Here is a 20,197-nt window from a genome sequence, read left to right as displayed (position 1 = left end):
TGTTTCTGGGAATTGTTGATAAATGGCTTTCGCTTTGCACAGTTCAGTTTTAACTTGGACTTACAGATGTAGCGACCAACTGTAGTTACTGTCAGTGGATTTATGAAGTGTGCCTGAGCCCATGTGGTGATATCCTTTACACACTGATGTCGGTTTTTGATGCAGTACCACCTGAGGGGTCAAAGGTCTGTAATATCATAGCTTAAGTGCAGTGATTTCTCCAGATTCTCTTAACCTTTTGATGATTTTACGGACCGTAGATGGTAAAATCCCTAAATTCCTTGCAATAGCTTGTTGAGAAATGTTGTTCTAAAGCTGTTTGACAATTTGTTTACAAAGTGGTGACCCTAGCCTCATCCTTGTTTGTGAATTACTTAGCATTTCATGGAAGCTACCCAATCATGGCACCCACCTGTTCCCAATTAACCTGCACACCTGTGGGATGTTCCAAATAAGTGTTTGATGAGCATTCCTCAACTTTATCAGTATCTATTACCACCTTTCCCAACTTCTTTGTCACATGTTGCTGGCATCAAATTCTAAAGTTAATGATTATTTGCAAACAAAAATATATATCAGTTTGAAAATCAAATATGTTTTCTTTGTAGCATATTCAACTGAATATGAGTTAAAAAGGATTTGCAAATCACTGTATTCTGTTTATATTTACATCTAACACAATATCCCAACTCAAATGGAAACTGGGTATATATATATATATATATATATATATATATATATATATATATATATATATATATATATATATATATATATATATATATATATATATATACATATATATATATATATATATATATATATATATATATATATATATATATATATATATATATATATATATATATATATGTATATCAATGTTACTTTACATGTAGTCGGCTTTTGGCCCTCGACTAAATTTTTTTTGCCCAATGCAGCCCCAAGGTACTGCAAAATGTTTGGACACCCCTGGTCTGCAGTATTTCCTTCCATTTAGTGCTTTGAGCCAGCAGTACAAGTGCTGTTTCGTGTTGTAGTCGTCCGTAATGTTTCTACTCGTAAGGATTCTTCATTTATCACTCCATTTGTAAGTTTTACAACATAACTAAAACTATTCATACTTACTAAACCGTCTCATGTGTGATGTCTGAAGGAGTGTTTTCCTGCATATTTGTATGTTCTATTGTAATGTAATAAAGCTACCGTAGTTAGCATTCGCTCAAATGCTAAAATGTTTACAAGTGTCTGTGTTAGTATTGTTAACTTACAATGGCTTTCTTTTAGTATTGTTTCAGTTCCAGGATTTTTTCAGCAAATTCACCAAAACTTCACCATGGAGTTTTTGAGTCTGTTTAGCTGGTCCATGATGATGACTTCTGTTTTGTTTGTACAGCCGTGTTACAGGCACTCTTTGGAAAAAATAAGAGTATGTAAATTAACATTTACAAAATATTTACGCGTAAATAACTAATTTCACAATGTATATATTTGCGGATCATAGTTGGGTGGACCAGGAATTAGTGCGTCTGCCTGACAATACGAAGGTCCTGAGTAGTCAGGGTTCAATCCTGGGGTCGGGATCTTTCTGTGTGGAGTTTGCATGTCCTCCCTGTGAATGCGTGGGTTCCCTCTGGGTACTCCGGCTTCCTCCCACTTCAAAAGACATGCACCTGGGAATAGGTTGATTGGCCACACTAAAATTGACCCGAGTGTGTGAATGTGAGTGTGAATGTTGTCTGTCTATCTGTGTTGGCCCTGCAATGAGGTGGCGACTTGTCCTGGATGTACCCCGCCTTCCCCCCGATTGCAGCTGAGATAGGCAGCAGCGCCCCCCGCGATCCCAAAGGGAATAAGCGGTAGAAAATGGATGGATGGAGTTTGGTGCGGTTAATGAATCTAAAAAATATGTTTTTCCCTATAAAATTAAGTGAGTGTGGCTTATATACTGGTGCGCACTATAGTCCGGAAAATATGCTAGAGTTGGTCGTGTTTTCTCACCCCATTCTGTGTGTTGCAGTGTCGTGTGCTGACAATGCATCCGGCTTCCTCGATCATCTTCAAGATGTTGCCCCCGTGCACGTTGCCCACAATGTTGGCATCGTCGGGCCGCATTATCCTGCAGTAAAAACAAAAAGAGTTAGCTGCCTTTGAGGCTGTGATGAATGAATGAATGAAATAAGTTTATTTCAGTCATATAATAAACCACCAACCATTGTGTGTGACCAGTTTAACAGTACAGATAATACATATTTAACAATCATACACATTTACACACAAAAAGAAAAGAAAAAGAATGACCGAAAAAAGAATAGGCTGAAGCCAAAGCTTATATTTGCCTATCCTATGCTCTGTGTTTTTTTTCAATGCAGTACATATACTTGAATAATGTATTTGTATGAGGTCGGTGGCAGGCTTGAGAGGGGGAAAAAAAATGTTTGCATGACAACCAAGTGATAAGAATGTGGCAAAAAGGCCTGGCTGATAAAAAAAAAATGAGATGAATGCAGTTGGAAGTTATCAGGAACTCTATCTGCTGTGATATGAAAGAGCAGTACAGTGTTGCACACATGATGAAACATTATGCTAATGTGGTTTTGCAAAACAAAAAATGCTCTGATTTGTACTGTATGTCTGTTCACAAAAATGCAACAAAAAAAAGTTACTGTGAGCACACTTTGCTGCATTCAGACTGTAAGTATACATATAATTACATTATATATGCATACATGCATAAATTAAGGACTTGATGGGGCAGCTTTCGTGTTTTATTACATGACATAACTCAAATATTCCACATCTTTTTGGCTGAATATATTCACCATCATAGATGACACAAAAAGTAGGGGTCTCAAATTATCGTCTTAATTGCAATGAATTAGTATTCATATTTAGCGTTTTGTGTTTTTACTAGTGTTAATTACATTTTATAATAATGAGTAGCCTAGTGGTTAGAGTGTCCACCCTGAGATCGGTAGGTTGTGAGTTCAAACCCCGGCCGAGTCATACCAAGGACTATAATAAAAATGGGACCCATTACCTCCCTGCTTGGCACTCAGCATCAAGGGTTGGAATTGGGGGTTAAATCACCAAAAATGATTCCTTGGTGCGGCTACTGGTGGTGCTCACTGCTCCCCTCACCTCCTAGGAGGTGAGGGTGATGGGTCAAATGCAGAAGATAATCTCACCACACCTATTGTGTGTGTGTGACATTCATTGGTACTTTAACGTTACTCTCTAATGCTCCACGTCACAATAATGTGTACACTACATTTACAGTCACTATATATATTCACATGTACAATGATGAGTACATTATACTTAAAATCAGAGTAAGGTACACTTACATGGAGGACAATGTTGTTTTAGTCGCTTGTGTTGTATAAATGGAATGCTTGCGTGTCTACCGGTGAACGAAAGGAAACCAAAACTTGTTAGTAAATAACTTCATGTTCTGTCGTTGAATCTACTGTAACGTTTTTATCAGGATTTCACAGGATTTAACAGTATTTTTTTATAGTAAAATCAAAATCTACTGTAACATTAAAACAAATCACATGACTGTAAAAATGACTTATGTACTTCACAGCAATCAAGTGTTATATCACAGTAAAATACTGTAATCGTAGTCCTCTGTCACCACAAATTGCTGTGAAGATACACTATCTTGCCAAAAGTATTTGGCCACCCATCAAAATGTTCAGAATCAGGTGTCCTAATCACTTGGCCCGGCCACAGGTGTATATAATCAAGCACTTCAGCATGGAAACTGTTTCTACAAACATTTGTTAAAGAATGGGCCGCTCTTAGAAGCTCAGTGATTTCCAGCGTGGAACTGTCATAGGATGCCACCTGTGCAACAAATCCAGTCGTGAAATTTCCTCGCTTCTAAATATTCCAAAGTCAACTGTCAGCTTTATTATTAGACAATGGAAGAGTTTGGGAACAACAGCAACTCATCCACCAAGTGGTAGGCCACGTAAACTGACAGAGAGGGGTCACTGGATTCTGAAGCACGTAGTGCAAAGACTTTCTGCACAGTCAGTTGCTACACAGCTCCAAACTTCATGTGACCTTCCAATTAGCCCACGTACAGTACGCAGAGAGCTTCATGGAATGGGTTTTCATGGCCAATCAGCTGCATCTAAGCCATACAGCACCAAGTCCAATGAAAAGCATCGGATGCAGTGGTGCAAAGCACGTTGCCACTGGATTCTAGAGCAGTGGAGACGCGTTCTCTGGAGTGATGAATCACGCTTTTCCATCTGGAAAACTGATGGATGATTCTGGGTTTGGAGGTTGCCAGGAGAACGGTACATCTCGGACTGCATTGTGCCGAGTGTGAAATTTGGTTGAGGAGGAATAATGGTGTGGGGTTGTTTTTCAGGAGTTGGGTTTGGCCCCTTAGTTCCAGTGATAGGAACTTTGAATGCTCCAGGATACCATAACATTTTGGACAATTCCATGCTCCCAACCTTGTGGAAACAGTTGGAGCTGGCCCCTTCCTCTTCAAACATGACTGTGCACCAGTGCATAGAGCAAGGTCCATAAAGACATGGATGACAGAGTCTGGTGAGGATGAACCTGATAGAACACTGTTGTGATGAATTAGAACAGAAACTGAGAGCCAGGCCTTCTCGACCAACATCAGTGTGTGACCTCACCATTGCTCTTTTGGAAGAATGGTGGAAAATTCCTACAAACATACTACGCAACCTTGTGGACAGCCTTCCCAGAAGAGTTGAAGTTGTAACAGCTGTAAAAGGTGGACCGACATCATATTGACCCCTATGGGTTAGGAATAGTGTAATTCACAATAATTTACTCTAAATGTTACAACAAAAGCAATGCCATTATTAGCCGGCAATTGCTGTGAATTTACAATGAAAAGTTTTAGAGTTTAAAGTTCAAAGGGGAACTGCACTTTTTGGGAATTTTGCCCCCAAAAAAGGGACAAGCGGTAGAAAATGGATGGATGTACCTATCGTTTACAAACATTGTAAGAGACAACAACACACGTCTTTTTTTTTTAAGATTTTAAAGATGATAAAAAAACGCTGGGAAGATGCGCCTAATGGGAGTCACCGTTTTAGCCTTTAAAGCCCTCTAAACAACTTTTTTTTTTTTAAGGCTAGTAACATGCACTGTCCCTTTAATTAACAATGAGTCACAAAGTCTTGTTTAATAGACCAATTAAAATAATTAAATACACACGCTGAGACCATTGGCATGTTGCTATTCTTCCCAGGAAGGTGACTCAAAATAACGTTTACTGTCTGACTAACTTGTTTTTGTGAATGGCCGAGGACAAAAAGTTGAAATGAGTCACAAGGTGTGTGTAGCAAAACCTCCACTTCTCCATTCATTCGTTTATTCTATGCGGCTTAACCAGTACAGGGAGTTTACTTGCATGATTCACGAGCATCAATGAGGAGTTTAAAAGAGTTATTTGTGTGTGACACAGATAATGGACTACCTGCATAGTTCATATCTGAAGTCTTCTCGGCCAGGTGACACTGTGTCCTCTTCATAGTGGGGAACTTTCCTTGGAGGCTTGAAACAACGCATCTTCCCAGCCTTGACCTTCTCCTACTCAGTTTAACTTAGTCTTTAGATGTCTTCAGTAGCCGTGTCTGAGATGTGATGCCCTGTACTGTAGCCATGGTGACTTTTAACGATGACATTACCACCCCTCCCCCTCATCACAACTGGTCGGACTGGATCAGAACACTCCCACTGATGTGCAGATAAGACACCAGCTGATTAACAATAAGTGTGACGATTCAGATGTGCCATAGCTGACAAGCGGCCAAGGGACTCCCTGGAATGGCAGATGGTTACTGTCAGGGGCCGGGGCATTCAATTGATCAAAACCGGACTGTTCAGTTTGCCTTAAAAGAAGTTTCACCTCTAATCCAAGTAGGTCTCATCATTTCATGCTCATAGACTTAGATTGTTCAGATCTAGTCTGTCAAACTGGTCAGATCTAATCTGTCAGATTGGTCAAATCCAGTCTGAGACTTTGATTAGTCAGATTTAGTCTTAGACTAGATTGGTCAGATCAAGTCTTCGGCTAGATTGGTCAGATCCAGTCTTTGACTTTGATTAGTCAGAACTAGTTTTATAGTAGATTGGTCAAATCTATTATGAGACTGGATTAGTCAGATTAAATCTGTCCAAACTAGGTCTAAAACAAGACCTAACTAACCTATGAGTACGTTTACACCGGGGCTATTCAACTACATGAAGAAGAGGGCCGCAGTTTCAGGAGCCCAAGATCTCCTTTGACACTGTGTGTACTTATTAGTAGCACTGCAGTCAGATCTAGTCCTATACTCGATTGGTCAGATCCAGTCATAGACTTTGATTAGTCAAATCTAGTTTTAGGCTAGATTGGTCAGATCCAGTCTCAGACTTTGATTAGTCAGATCTAGTTTTATACTAGATTGGTCAAATCTATTATAAAACTGGATTAGTCAAAATAAATCTGTCCAAGCTAGGTCTAAAACCAAACCTAACCAATCTATGAGTACGTTCACACCGTGGCTATTCAACTACATAATGAAGAGGGACACAGTTTCAGGATCCCAAGATCTCCCTTGACACTGTGTGTACTTATTAGTAGCACTGCAGTCAGATTTAGTCCTAGACTCGATTGGTCAGATCCAGTCATAGACTTTGATTAGTCAAATCTAGTCTTAGGCTAGATTGGTCAGATCTAGTCTTAGACTGGATTAGTCAGACTAGATCTGTCCACAGTAGGTCTCATACTAGACCTAACCAATCTATGAGTACGTTCACACCAGGGCTATTCAACTACATAATGATGAAAGTCGCAGTTTCAAGAGCCCAAGATATGGATATGGATATAATAATAATAATAATGATAATGGATTAGATTTATATCGCGCTTTTCTATTTTTAGATACTCAAAGTGCTCACAGTGAAGTGGGAACGCATCATTCATTCACACCTGGTGGTGGTAAGCTACATCAGTAGCCACAGCTGCCCTGGGGTAGACTGACGGAAGCGTGGCTGCCAGTTTGCGCCTACGGCCCCTCCGACCACCACCAATCATTCATTCATCATTCATTCACCAGTGTGAGCGGCACCGGGGGCAAGGGTGAAGTGTCCTGCTCAAGGACACAACTGCAGCGATTTGGATGACAATAGGTTGGAAGCGAACCTGCAACCCTCAGGCTTCTGGCACGGCCGCTCTACAAACTACGCCATGCCGCCCCAACGTTTGGTTTCAGTTTCTATTTAAGGCGACCAGATTTTTGTGCATCACTTTTCAATAGTGTTCAAAGAATAGGCTATATGTAATATATAAATAAATGATAAATGGGTTGTACTTGTATAGCGCTTTTCTACCTTCAAGGTACTCAAAGCGCTTTGACACTACTTCCACATTTACCCATTCACACACACATTCACACACACTGATGGAGGGAGCTGCCATGCAAGGCGCCAACCAGCACCCATCAGGAGCAAGGGTGAAGTGTCTTGCTCAGGACACAACGGACGTGACGAGGTTGGTACTAGGTGGGAGTTGAACCAGGGACCCTCGGGTTGCGCACGGCCACTCTCCCACTGCGCCACGCCGTCCCATATGAATATAAATTGGCGCTGTGGCACATTTGCTTACATGTGAGTTGAAAAATAAAGCTCCAGTAGATCGATGGTGATATACGTGTCTCCTCTACTTAACAGCAATAAAAAGATTTCATCCCTCCCACATATATTACACTAAATATAAACCACGTTTCCATATGAGTTGGGAAATTGTGTTAGATGTAAATATAAACGGAATACAATGATTTGCAAATGATTTTCAACCCATATTCAGTTGAATATGCTACAAAGACAACATATTTGATGTTCAAACTGATAAACATTTTTTTTTGCAAATAATCATTAACTTTAGAATTTGATGCCAGCAACACGTGACAAAGAAGTTGGAAAAGGTGGCAATAAATACTGATAAAGTTGAGGAATGCTCATCAAACACTTATATGGAACATCCCACTGGTGTGCAGGATAATTGGGAACAGGTGGGTGCCATGATTGGGTATAAAAGCAGCTTCCATGAAATGCTAAGTAATTCCCAAACAAGGATGGGGTGAGTGGTCACCACTTTGTAAGCAAATTGTCGAACAGTTTTAGAACATTTCTCAACGAGCTATTGCAAGGAATTTAGGGATTTTACCATCTACGGTCTGTAAAAACATCAAAAAGTTCAGAGAATCTGGAGAAATCACTGCACGTAAGCGATGATATTATGGACTTTTGATCCCTCAGGTGGTACTGCATCAAAAACCGACATCATTGTGTAAAGGATATCACCACGTGGGCTCAGGAACACCTCATAAAACCACTGTCAGTAACTACAGTTGGTCTCTACATCTGTAAGTGGAAGTTAAAACTCTACTATGCAAAGCCAAACCCATTTATCAACAATATCCTGAAATGCCGCCGGCTTCGCTGGGCCCGAGCTCATCTAAGATGGACTGATGCAAAGTGGAAAGGTGTTCTGTGGTCTGATGAGTCCACATTTCAATTTTTTTTTGGTAACAGAGGACGTGGTGTCCTCCAGAACAAAGAGGAAAATAACCATTCGGATTGTTATAGACGCAAAGTTCAAAAGCCAGCATCTGTGATGGTATGGGGGTGTATTAGTGCCCAAGGCATGGGTAACTTACACATCTGTGAAGGCACCATTAATGCTGAATCGTCCACACAGGTTTTGGAGCAACATATGTTGTCATCCAAGCAACGTTATCATGGACGCCCCGGCTTAATTCAGCAAGACAATGCCAAGCCACGTGTTACAACAGCGTGACTTCGTAGTAAAAGAGTGCGGGTACTTTCCTGGCCTGCCTAAAGTCCAGACATGTCTCCCATCGAAAATTTGTGGCGGATTATGAAGCGTAAAATACGACAGCGGAGACCCCGGACTGTTGAACGACTGAAGCTCTACATAAAACAAGAATGGGAAAGAATTCCACTTTCAAAGCTTCAACAGTTAGTTTCCTCAGTTCCCAAATGTTTATTGAATGTTGCTAAAAGAAAATGCGATGTAACACAGTGGTGAACATGCCCTTTCCCAATTACTTTGTCACGTGTTGCAGCCATGAAATTCTAAGTTAATTATTTGCAAAAAAAACAAGTTTATGGGTTTGAACATCAAATATATTGTCTTTGTAGTGCATTCAGTTGAATATGGGTTGAAAATGATTTGCAAATCATTGTATTCCTATATTTACATCTAACACAATTTCCCAACTCATATGGAAACAGGGTTTGTATAATAGTCTCCTTTTCAGGGGAGAGAGGACGCTAAAGGCAGTGCCTTTAAGGCAGGCCCCCAATATTGTTGTCCGGGTGTAAATCTGGAGAATGTTTGCTCCGGGTGATTTTCGGGAGGAGCACTGAAATTCAGGAGTCCCCCAGGAAAATCGGGAGGGTTGGCAAGTAGCCATATTGTGCTGCAGATGGATTCATTAGGATGAGCAAGTCAGGCGCTTTTTTCTCCTGCTCGAGCTGAAAAAAGGCCTGTCTTAAACTTTCCATGAGCTCATCATAGAAAAACGTGGTGTAGATTGTGTGGGACGACGATTGTGTTTCATGGGTAGACATTTTTCACATTTCCACCAAATGCTGTGCAAAATATTTCTCGCTGCTAAATAAATTGCCCCAAAGCTAAACGCAAAGAAAGGTGTGCACAAACTAGAGTTATATTTAAATAAATAATATTCATTACACATAAGTTATTGGTATTGGGTTGAAAAAATGTATATATTGTGCATACCTTTTTTGTATTAATTGATATGATTATTGTTTTTTTACTTGCCAGTTAGTTGGAAGGGATAATGCAATTCTACTTGTTCATATTAAGGTGTTGTGGTCTTTTTTGGTTAAAGTAACCACTAAACCTTTCAAAAAGTACCATTGAAATACTTAAAATGTTAAATGTTAGTCAAATGCAACTATTGCAGCACACATCCCACACAGGAGGACTTGAACCTAGGCCAACATGTTTATAAATGCTAAACAAACCAAACCTTCATGTTGACTTCTTTCTTGCAGCCATCCACAACAGTCTGCCGCAATGAGTCATAATCCTGTTTGTGCGCGGACATAGAATATTTTATTACATTTTTGTTGGATTAGGACTTTCTCTCGAGTGCTTTTATTTTGCTTTTTTCTTAAGTAAATCTCCAATAAACACAGTCTGTTTGATGTGTTCCACATAAACCTGTTCTTTGAGGTTAATTAACAAATATCACACCGCTTTGTAGCAGTTGAATCTTTGACATACTTATTCACTTTTTCTCCAAAAATAAAAGAAGAGGCTGTCAATTTTTAATTTACAACTGTTGTCAACTTGTCATTATGGAAGTAGAATTGTCTCACATCAACTTATATATATCAATATGATATTAATACATATGCATTTATTAATAAATATACAAATACAAATACAAATGTGATATACTAATGAATAACTAATTTGTATAAATAAACGCGTATTTGTAAATATATTTTTGGGATTTGAACATATATATTCAAAAATATATAGTCGTGGCTTTTGCAGCCCTTTGAGACACTCGTGATTTAGGGCTATGTAAGAGAGAGAGAAAAAAATAAAAAATACCAATAAAATGTATAAATATAAAAATGTGACCTACAAATGAATCAAGAATCTGTATAAATAAACGTGTATTTGTAAATATATTTTTAGATTTCAATATAAATATGCTTGATTTTGTATTTGTATTTGTATTGAATTTGCATATGTGGATCACTTTTTTGCTTTAGTGTCGATGAGACATTCCTACCACAAACCAGATGCATAACAAAATGTGACCTTGACACTCCTCGGAATAACCATTAGAGGGCACTGCAGCCAGAGCGGTCTGGGTCACAGAGCATTATACGGTATGCATTATATGCAAAATACTCGGACTGCGAATCTTTGGGTGTCCCACGATTCGATTCAATGTCGATTCTTAGGGTCGTGATTCGATAATATATCGATTTTTTCGATTCAACGCGATTCTCGATTCAAAAACGATATTTTTCCGATTCAAAACGATTCTGTGTTCATTCAATACATAGGATTTCAGCAGGATCTACCCCAGTATGCTGACATGCTAGCAGAGTAGTAAATTTAAAAAAAAAAAGCTTTTAGAACTATAAAGGACAATGTTTTATCAAGTGATCGCAATAATGTAAATATGTTTTAACTATTAAACGAACCAAAAATATGACTTATTTTATCTTTGTGAAAACATTGGACACAGTGTGTTGTCAAGCTTATGAGATGCGATGCAAGTGTAAGCCACTGAGTTCTCTGCACAAAAACCATCCACGTATTTACAGAGAGGACGCACACTGAGCCTGAGCTAGCTAACATTAGCGTTGTATTAGCAAATGCTAATTTATGCAGTTAATGTGAAAGACCGTGCTAGCTGCTTATTTTTTTGTATCAATGGCGTTTAATGACCTTGTCCAGATGTAGATACTGATCTCTGATCAGTGCAATTTGCGTCAAATCATCCTAAAAGTCATGACTTAATATGACCCTCCCCAGTGTGCCTCTGATTGGTTCATCAGGGTCTGACCATGTTTGGGACCCAGACCGCTCTGGCTGCAGTGCCCCCTGCTGGTTGTTCAGGGGAGTGTGTAGGTCACATTTATTTGTGCATCGGGTTTGCGGGAGGAATGTCTCACAGACACAAAAGAAAAAAAGCGATCCACATATACAAATTCACGACAAATACAAATACAAAATCAGGCATATTTAAATTCAAAACTCAAAAATATATTTGCAAATACACATTTATTTATACAAATTCTTGATTTATTTGTACTTCACATTTTAATATTTACAGTATACATTTTTTTTGTAAATATTTTCAGATCTCAAAAATATATTTACAAATACGTGTTTATTCATACAAATGATGTATTTATTTGTATATCACATTTGTATTTGCTCCTCTCTGAGCTGCTACCTTACCGTGGTAGAGGAGTTTGCGTGTCCCAATGATCCTAGGAGCTATGTTGTCTGGGGGTTTTCATGCCCCCTGGTAGGGTCTCCCAAGACAAACAGGTCCTAGGTGAGTGATCAGACAAAGAGCAGCTCAAAGACTTCTATGGAATTACAACGAAATGAACCCAGATTTCCCTCGCCCGGACGTGGGTCACCGGGGCCCCGCTCTGGAGCCAGGCCCGGAGTTGGGGCACGATGGCGAGCGCCTGGTGGTCGTGCCTGTTCCCATGGGGCCCGGCCGGGCACAGCCCGAAGAGGCAACGTGGGTCATCCCTCCAATGGGCTCACCACTCATAGGAGGGGCCATAGAGGTCGGGTGCATTGTGAGCTGGGCGGCAGCCGAAGGCAGGGCACTTGGCGGTCCGATCCTCGGCTACAGAAGCTAGCTCTTGGGACGTGGAACGTCACCTCACTGGGGGGGAAGGAGCCTGAGCTAGTGCGCGAGGTAGAGAAGTTCCGGCTGGATATAGTCGGACTCACCTCGACGCACAGCAAGGGCTCTGGAACCAGTTCTCTCAAGAGGGACTGGACCCTCTTCCACTCTGGCGTTGCCGGCAGTGAGAGGCGACGGGCTGGGGTGGCAATTCTGGTTGCCCCCCGGCTCAAAGCCTGTACGTTTGAGTTCAACCCAGTGGACGAGAGGGTAGCTTCCCTTCGCCTTCGGGTGGGGGGACGGGTCCTGACTGTTGTTTGTGCTTACGCACCAAACAGCAGTTCAGAATACCCACCCTTTTTGGGTACACTCGAGGGAGTACTGGAAAGTGCTCCTCCGGGTGATTCCCTTGTCCTACTGGGAGACTTCAACGCTCATGTTGGCAACGACAGTGAAACCTGGAGAGGCGTGATTGGGAAGAATGGTCGCCCGGATCTAAACCCGAGTGGTGTTTTGTTATTGGACTTTTGTGCTCATCACAGTTTGTCGATAACAAACACCATGTTCAAACATAAGGGTGTCCATATGTGCACTTGGCACCAGGACACCCTAGGCCGCAGTTCCATGATCGACTTTGTAGTTGTGTCATCGGATTTGCGGCCTTATGTTTTGGACACTCGGGTGAAGAGAGGGGCGGAGCTTTCTACCGATCACCACCTGGAGGTGAGTTGGCTGCGATGGTGGGGGAGGATGCCGGACAGACCTGGCAGGCCCAAACGCATTGTGAGGGTCTGCTGGGAACGTCTGGCAGAGTCTCCTGTCAGACAGAGTTTCAATTCACACCTCCGGGAGAACTTTGAACATGTCACGAGGGAGGTGCGGGACATTGAGTCCGAGTGGACCATGTTCCGAACCTCTATTGTCGAGGCGGCTGATTGGAGCTGTGGCCGCAAGGTTGTTGGTGCCTGTCGTGGCGGTAATCCCAGAACCCGTTGGTGGACACCAGCAGTGAGGGATGCCGTCAAGCTGAAGAAGGAGTCCTATCGGGTTCTTTTGGCTCATAGGACTCCGGAGGCAGTGGACGGGTACCGACGGGCCAAGCGGTGTGCAGCTTTAGCGGTCGCGGAGGCAAAAACTCAGACATGGGAAGAGTTCGGGGAAGCCATGGAAAACGACTTCCGGACGGCTTCGAAGCGATTCTGGACCACCATACGGCGCCTCAGGAAGGGGAAGCAGTGCACTATCAACACCGTGTATGGTGCGGATGGTGTTCTGCTGACTTCGACTGCGGATGTTGTGGATCGGTGGAGGGAATACTTCGAAGACCTCCTCAATCCCACCAACACGTCTTTCTTTGAGGAAGCGGTGCCTGGGGAATATGTAGTGGACTCTCCTATTTCTGGGGCTGAGGTCGCTGAGGTAGTTAAAAAGCTCCTCGGCGGCAAGGCCCCGGGGGTGGATGAGATCCGCCCGGAGTTCCTTAAGGCTCTGGATGCTGTGGGGCTGTCTTGGTTGACAAGACTCTGCAGCATCGCGTGGACATCGGGGGCGGTACCTCTGGATTGGCAGACCGGGGTGGTGGTCCCTCTCTTTAAGAAGGGGGACCGGAGGGTGTGTTCCAACTATCGTGGGATCACACTCCTCAGCCTTCCCGGTAAGGTTTATTCAGGTGTACTGGAGAGGAGGCTTCGCCGGATAGTCGAACCTCGGATTCAGGAGGAACAGTGTGGTTTTCGTCCTGGTCGTGGAACTGTGGACCAGCTCTATACTCTCGGCAGGGTTCTTGAGGGTGCATGGGAGTTTGCCCAACCAGTCTACATGTGCTTTGTGGACTTGGAGAAGGCATTCGACCGTGTCCCTCGGGAAGTCCTGTGGGGAGTGCTCAGAGAGTATGGGGTATCGGAATGTCTTATTGTGGCAGTCCGCTCCCTGTATGATCAGTGTCAGAGCTTGGTCCGCATTGCTGGCAGTAAGTCGGACACGTTTCCAGTGAAGGTTGGACTCCGCCAAGGCTGTCCTTTGTCACCGATTCTGTTCATAACTTTTATGGACAGAATTTCTAGGCGCAGCCAAGGCGTTGAGGGGTTCCGGTTTGGTGGCCACGGGATTAGGTCTCTTCTTTTTGCGGATGATGTAGTCCTGATGGCTTCATCTGGCCGGGATCTTCAGCTCTCACTGGATCGGTTCGCAGCCGAGTGTGAAGCGACCGGAATGAGAATCAGCACCTCCAAGTCCGAGTCCATGGTTCTCGCCCGGAAAAGGGTGGAGTGCCATCTCCGGGTTGGGGAGGAGACCCTGCCCCAAGTGGAGGAGTTCAAGTACCTAGGAGTCTTGTTCACGAGTGGGGGAAGAGTGGATCGTGAGATCGACAGGCGGATCGGTGCGGCGTCTTCAGTAATGCGGACGTTGTATCGATCCGTTGTGGTGAAGAAGGAGCTGAGCCGGAAGGAAAAGCTCTCAATTTACCGGTCGATCTACGTTCCCATCCTCACCTATGGTCATGAGCTTTGGGTCATGACCGAAAGGATAAGATCACGGGTACAAGCGGCCGAAATGAGTTTCCTCCGCCGGGTGGCGGGGCTCTCCCTTAGAGATAGGGTGAGAAGCTCTGCCATCCGGGAGGAGCTCAACGTAAAGCCGCTGCTCCTCCACATCGAGAGGAGCCAGATGAGGTGGTTCGGGCATCTGGTCAGGATGCCACCCGAACGCCTCCCTAGGGATGTGTTTAGGGCACGTCCAGCTGGTGGGAGGCCACGGGGAAGACCCAGGACACGTTGGGAAGACTATGTCTCCCGGCTGGCCTGGGAACGCCTCGGGATCCCCCGGGAAGAGCTAGACGAAGTGGCTGGAGATAGGGAAGTCTGGGCTTCCCTGCTTAGGCTGCTGCCCCCGCGACCCGACCTCGGATAAGCGGAAGATGATGGATGGATGGATGGACATTTGTATTTGTATATTTATTAATATATGCATATGTATTAATATCATATAGAAAAATATACTGTAAGTTGACGTGAGACAATTCTACTTCCATATGTCATTGGATTGTTTTTAGGAACACATTTAACAAGCAGCACAAGGCAGATGGTTAGTTCCTTTTTTCCAGTGTAGTTGGTCTTGCTTATGCCATCACAAGCAGGACTAAGACTTATGATGTACTTGGGCCCTAGACCATGAAAAGACTTAAGACAAGCAGAATTGTTTTAAAGTCTATTCTCTGAGCAACAAAAGGCCAGGGCAGTGACCACATCATCTTTAAACAGCATGACACAACAACAGCAAAATCACTCTTGGTTAGTTGGTACCACGGTATTATGTACTCAGTGACTACCTTTTCATGGCAAAATTCACATTGAAATAAAAGCATCCTAACATTTCTGGATTCTATCACAGTAAATAAGTAAATGCTCCCATTTTAGACAGATAGCCACTCTAGTAAATCTGTGTTCATTTACCAAAGCTGTATTGTCATCCTACTTCACAGATGGGGCAAATATTTTTGACTCGGGTGTCACATTGAGAGAAAAAATGTGTCTGTGGGGCCAGTGTGTATGTGTGTATAAGTTATATATACACATTAAATGTAAAAATCTGCTGTAATGTACATATGTTTGGGTCTCTTTTTTCAGAAACACCAATACCAAAAGTCACAATGTCCAATAGAATTCTAAAAAAGGTATGACAAACGGAATGGAATTTTACAGTTTTTTGCTGAATGGGACACCCAAAATGTACATTAAAATAAGGAAAGTGGGATTTACAATACAGTAATCAAAAAAGTATTTAGTCAGCCACCAATTGTGCAAGTTCTCCCACTTAAAATAATGACAGAGGTCTGTAATTTTCATCATAGGTACACTTCAACTGTGAGAGACGGAATGTGAAAAAAAAATCCAGGAATTCACATTGTAGGAATTTTTAAGAATTTATTTGTAAATTATGGTGGAAAATAAGTATTTGGTCAACGATTCAAAGCTCTCACTGATGGAAGGAGGTTTTGGCTCAAAATCTCACGATACATGGCCCCATTCATTCTTTCCTTAACACGGATCAATCGTCCTGTCCCCTTAGCAGAAAAACAGCCCCAAAGAATGATGTTTCCACCCCCATGCTTCACAGTAGGTGTGGTGTTCTTGGGATGCAACTCAGTATTCTTCTTCCTCCAAACACGACGAGTTGAGTTTATACCAAAAAGTTCTATTTTGGTTTCATCTGACAACATTAAATTCTCCCATTCCTCTGCTGTATCATCCATGTATCGATTTTGGTATAAACTTTGAATGGTTGGCCAAATACTTATTTTCCACTATAATTTACAAATAAATTATTTAAAATTCCTACAATGTGAATTCCTGGATTTGTTTTCACATTCTGTCTCTCACAGTGGAAGTGTACCTATGATGAAAATTACAGACCTGTCCTCATTTCAAGTGGGAAAACTTGCACAATCGGTGGCTGACTAAATACTTTTTTGCCCCACTGTATGACCTATGAACAATAAAACATTGAATATTAACAACATATGACCATTGCCCCTCTTTTACTTCTCAGACCATCTCGATAGTTGTGTATCTTTTACAATCAAGCAAAACCCAACAAAAAAGTAACAAACAGCAAAATATGAAGGCAAGGGGTAATAAACACCTAAAATATGATATTTTATCACTTTTAAGCAGACATTTGTTGTACAAATTTGCTTTTGCATCTGTTCCTGACACACGTGTTTCGGGCTGACTGGTCTGAAAACAAATCCCGCCCACTATGCTTTGTTCCTCGTCTGAGCTGCTGTGACGTAGATTACCGTAATCACTTTGTAAAAAGCACTCAAAAGTGCAGATTTCGACCATTAAAATACTTTCTATAGTCCAAGAATTACGGTCATTTAAAAAACAGCACTGCACATCTTAATGGCGGTTACAGTTTTGATGTTAAAAGGTCTAACAAAATTATGTAGAACGTCCGGCAGGCCGGATGGAAAATTTTAATGGGCCACATGTGGCCCGCGGGCCGTACTTTGCCCATGTTACTAGCACCTACAGTACTTAAGAAGTTCGGTGGCCATGAAGCGCTGGCTGTCCAAAGTCGGGACCCGGGGTGGACCGCTCGTCTGTGCATCGGTTGGGGACGTCTCTGCGCTGCTGACCCGTCTCCGCTCAGGATGGTCTCCTGCGGGCCCCACTATGGACTGGACTCTCGCTATTATGTTGGATCCACTATGGACTGGACTCTCACAATATTATGTTAGATCCACTATGGACTGGACTCTCACAATATTATGCTAGATCCACTCGACGTCCATTGCACCGGTCGCCAGTGGGGCAGGGGTCCCCAGATCTGCGGTCTCCTCCAAGGTTTCTCATTGTCCCATTGGGTTGAGTTTTTCCTTGCCCTGATGTGGGATCTGAGCCGAGGATGCCGTTATGGCTTGTGCAGCCCTTTGAGACACTCTTGATTTAGGGCTACAGTGGGGCAAAAATGTATTTAGTCAGCCACGATTGTGCAAGTTCTCCCACTTAAAATGATGACAGAGGTCTGTAATTTTCATCATAGGTACACTTCAACTGTGAGAGACAGAATGTGAAAAAAAAATCCAGGAATTCACATTGCAGGATTTTTAAATGATTTATTTGTTAATTATGGTGGAAAATAAGTATTTGGTCAACCATTCAAAGCTCTCACTGATGGAAGGAGGTTTTGGCTCAAAATCTCATGATACATGGCCCCATTCAATCGTCCTGTCCCCTTAGCAGAAAACAGCCCCAAAGCATTATGTTTCCACCCCCATGCTTCACAGTAGGTATGGTGTTCTTGGGATGCAACTTAGTATTCTTCTTCCTCCAAACACAACGAGTTGAGTTTATACCAAAAAGTTCTATTTTGGTTTCATCTGACCACATGACATTCTCCCAATCCTCTGCTGTATCATCCATGTGCTCTCTGGCAAACTTCAGACAGGCCTGGACATGCACTGGCTTAAGCAGGGGGACACGTCTGGCACTGCAGGGTTTGATTCCCTGTCGGCGTAGTGTGTTACTGATGGTAACCTTTTTTACTTTGGTCCCAGCTCTCTGCAAGTCATTCACCAGGGCCCTCCGTGTGGTTCTAGGATTTTTGCTCACCGCTCTCATGATCATTTTGACCCCACGGGATGAGATCTTGCGTGGAGCCCCAGATCGAGGGAGATTATCAGTGGTCTTGTATGTCTACAGTTGATTTTTTCACACCAAGCTGCTTGCCTATTGTAGATTCACTCTTCCCAGTCTGGTGCAGGTCTAAAATTATTTTCCTGGTGTCCTTCGACAGCTCGTTGGTCTTGGCCATAGTGGAATTTGGGGTCTGACTGTTTGAGGCTGTGGACAGGTGTCTTTTATACAGATAACGAGTTCAAACAAGTGCCATTAATACAGGTAACGAGTGGAGGAGAGAAGAGCTTCTTAAAGAAGAAGTTACAGGTCTGTGAGAGCCACAGATCTTCCTTGTTTGAAGTGACCAAATACTTATTTTCCACCATAATTTACAATTATTTTTTTTTAATTCCTACAATTTGAATTCCTGGATTTTTTTTTCAAATTCTGTCTCTCACAGTTGAAGTGTACCTATGATGAAAATTACAGACCTCTGTCATCATTTTAAGTGGGAGAACTTGCCAATCGGTGGCTGACTAAATACTTTCTTGCCCCACTGTATAGAAGTAAACATTGATTTATTGATTGATTGATTAAGAGCCAAAACAGCTGAAAAAAAAATAAAACATCTGCTTATTTAATAGTATTAGTATTTTGAATACTATTTTACTAACACGTATGAACATTTAATCTTTTAAAACATGTTTAAAAGATGTATGTTGGACAACTTCCTGTTTTAAACACACGGTACTGGATAGTTGTGTAAAAGTTATATTTGTCTCCATCTGTCGGTAAAAACGAGTATGACAACACAACATGCTACTGTCTGGAACATGAAGCCGATATAAAAGCATTCACGTTATTGATTGTTATACTTTAGTACTAATTTTTAACTTAAATGATATCACCACTATGGTGCTACATTGCGTCATATACTTTTTTCTCAGTGACGTCATTACATACGACACGAGGACCCGAAGCGAAAGCTTCATCGCGACAAAATACTTCCCTTTTCACGTTAGCTGTCAATGTCGAAACCTAATCGTACATAAATAAGCGAAATACCTCGAATTTGACGTCAATGTGATTCTTGTCGGACAAATAAAGCAGATTAACCGCCTGTGTAAACCCGGCTCGTGACGTCAATGTGGCGACATGCCCCGGCATCACTGAGTTCCGCGTACATGTGAGGAATATACGAGTCCTTTTTTCTTTTCTTTTTTTAAATACATCGTTCTTGTGATCGTACCTGCATAGTTGAAGGGCCGACGCGACGTCCGGAGCTTTCATCGCGGACATGATGCTGATGAGGATGTCCGTTTGTCGGCGTGCACTCCTGATGGGGGAGAGAGAAAAAAAAGAAAGGACATGTGTGACCTGTCTCAACATCCGGGACACTTCAGCATTCATTCATTGCTTAAAAAAAACAAAAACAGGAAACATATCTTGCGGGGGTGAATAAATGAGATGTATTGTTAGAACAAAGCCGGTAAAGAACCACCTTAGATGTTTGTTTAGTAACTGTCGGTGCCGAAAACAGCCATTTTGCTATGATCACCTTTTTGAACGAGGCAAGGCTGAGCCCTTGAACGCAACTTTCGCCATGTAGGTAGAAACACTGGCCACAGGAGGGCGGCAGAGACC

The 20,197-nt window shown here is 42.3% G+C and overlaps 1 protein-coding gene across 2 annotated transcripts in view; it reads right to left on the bottom strand.

Annotated features, from left to right (window-relative positions):
* The window catches only part of acot7 (acyl-CoA thioesterase 7), a 153,306-nt gene extending 133,344 nt beyond the window's left edge, over positions 1-19,962 (bottom strand). Inside the window, exons 1-2 of one of the 2 annotated variants that reach the window (XM_061903759.1) lie at positions 19,803-19,962; positions 2,002-2,119 (exon numbers count right to left, since the gene is read on the bottom strand). In XM_061903759.1, coding sequence (XP_061759743.1) covers positions 2,002-2,119; positions 19,803-19,942 — 258 coding nt within the window. In that variant the 5' untranslated portion in view covers positions 19,943-19,962. Of the gene's footprint in view, positions 1-2,001; positions 2,120-5,476; positions 5,658-19,802 lie in introns of those variants that run through there. The other variant, XM_061903761.1, reaches the window with a different exon arrangement.
* Positions 19,963-20,197: the final 235 nt, after the last annotated feature.

The sequence above is a fragment of the Nerophis ophidion genome, linkage group LG06 (genome assembly GCF_033978795.1).
Source record: "Nerophis ophidion isolate RoL-2023_Sa linkage group LG06, RoL_Noph_v1.0, whole genome shotgun sequence".
NCBI classification, from domain to species: Eukaryota; Metazoa; Chordata; class Actinopteri; order Syngnathiformes; family Syngnathidae; genus Nerophis; species Nerophis ophidion.
The sequence above is the reverse complement of the archived record's forward strand: the minus strand, read 5'-3'. Positions and strand labels throughout refer to the sequence as shown.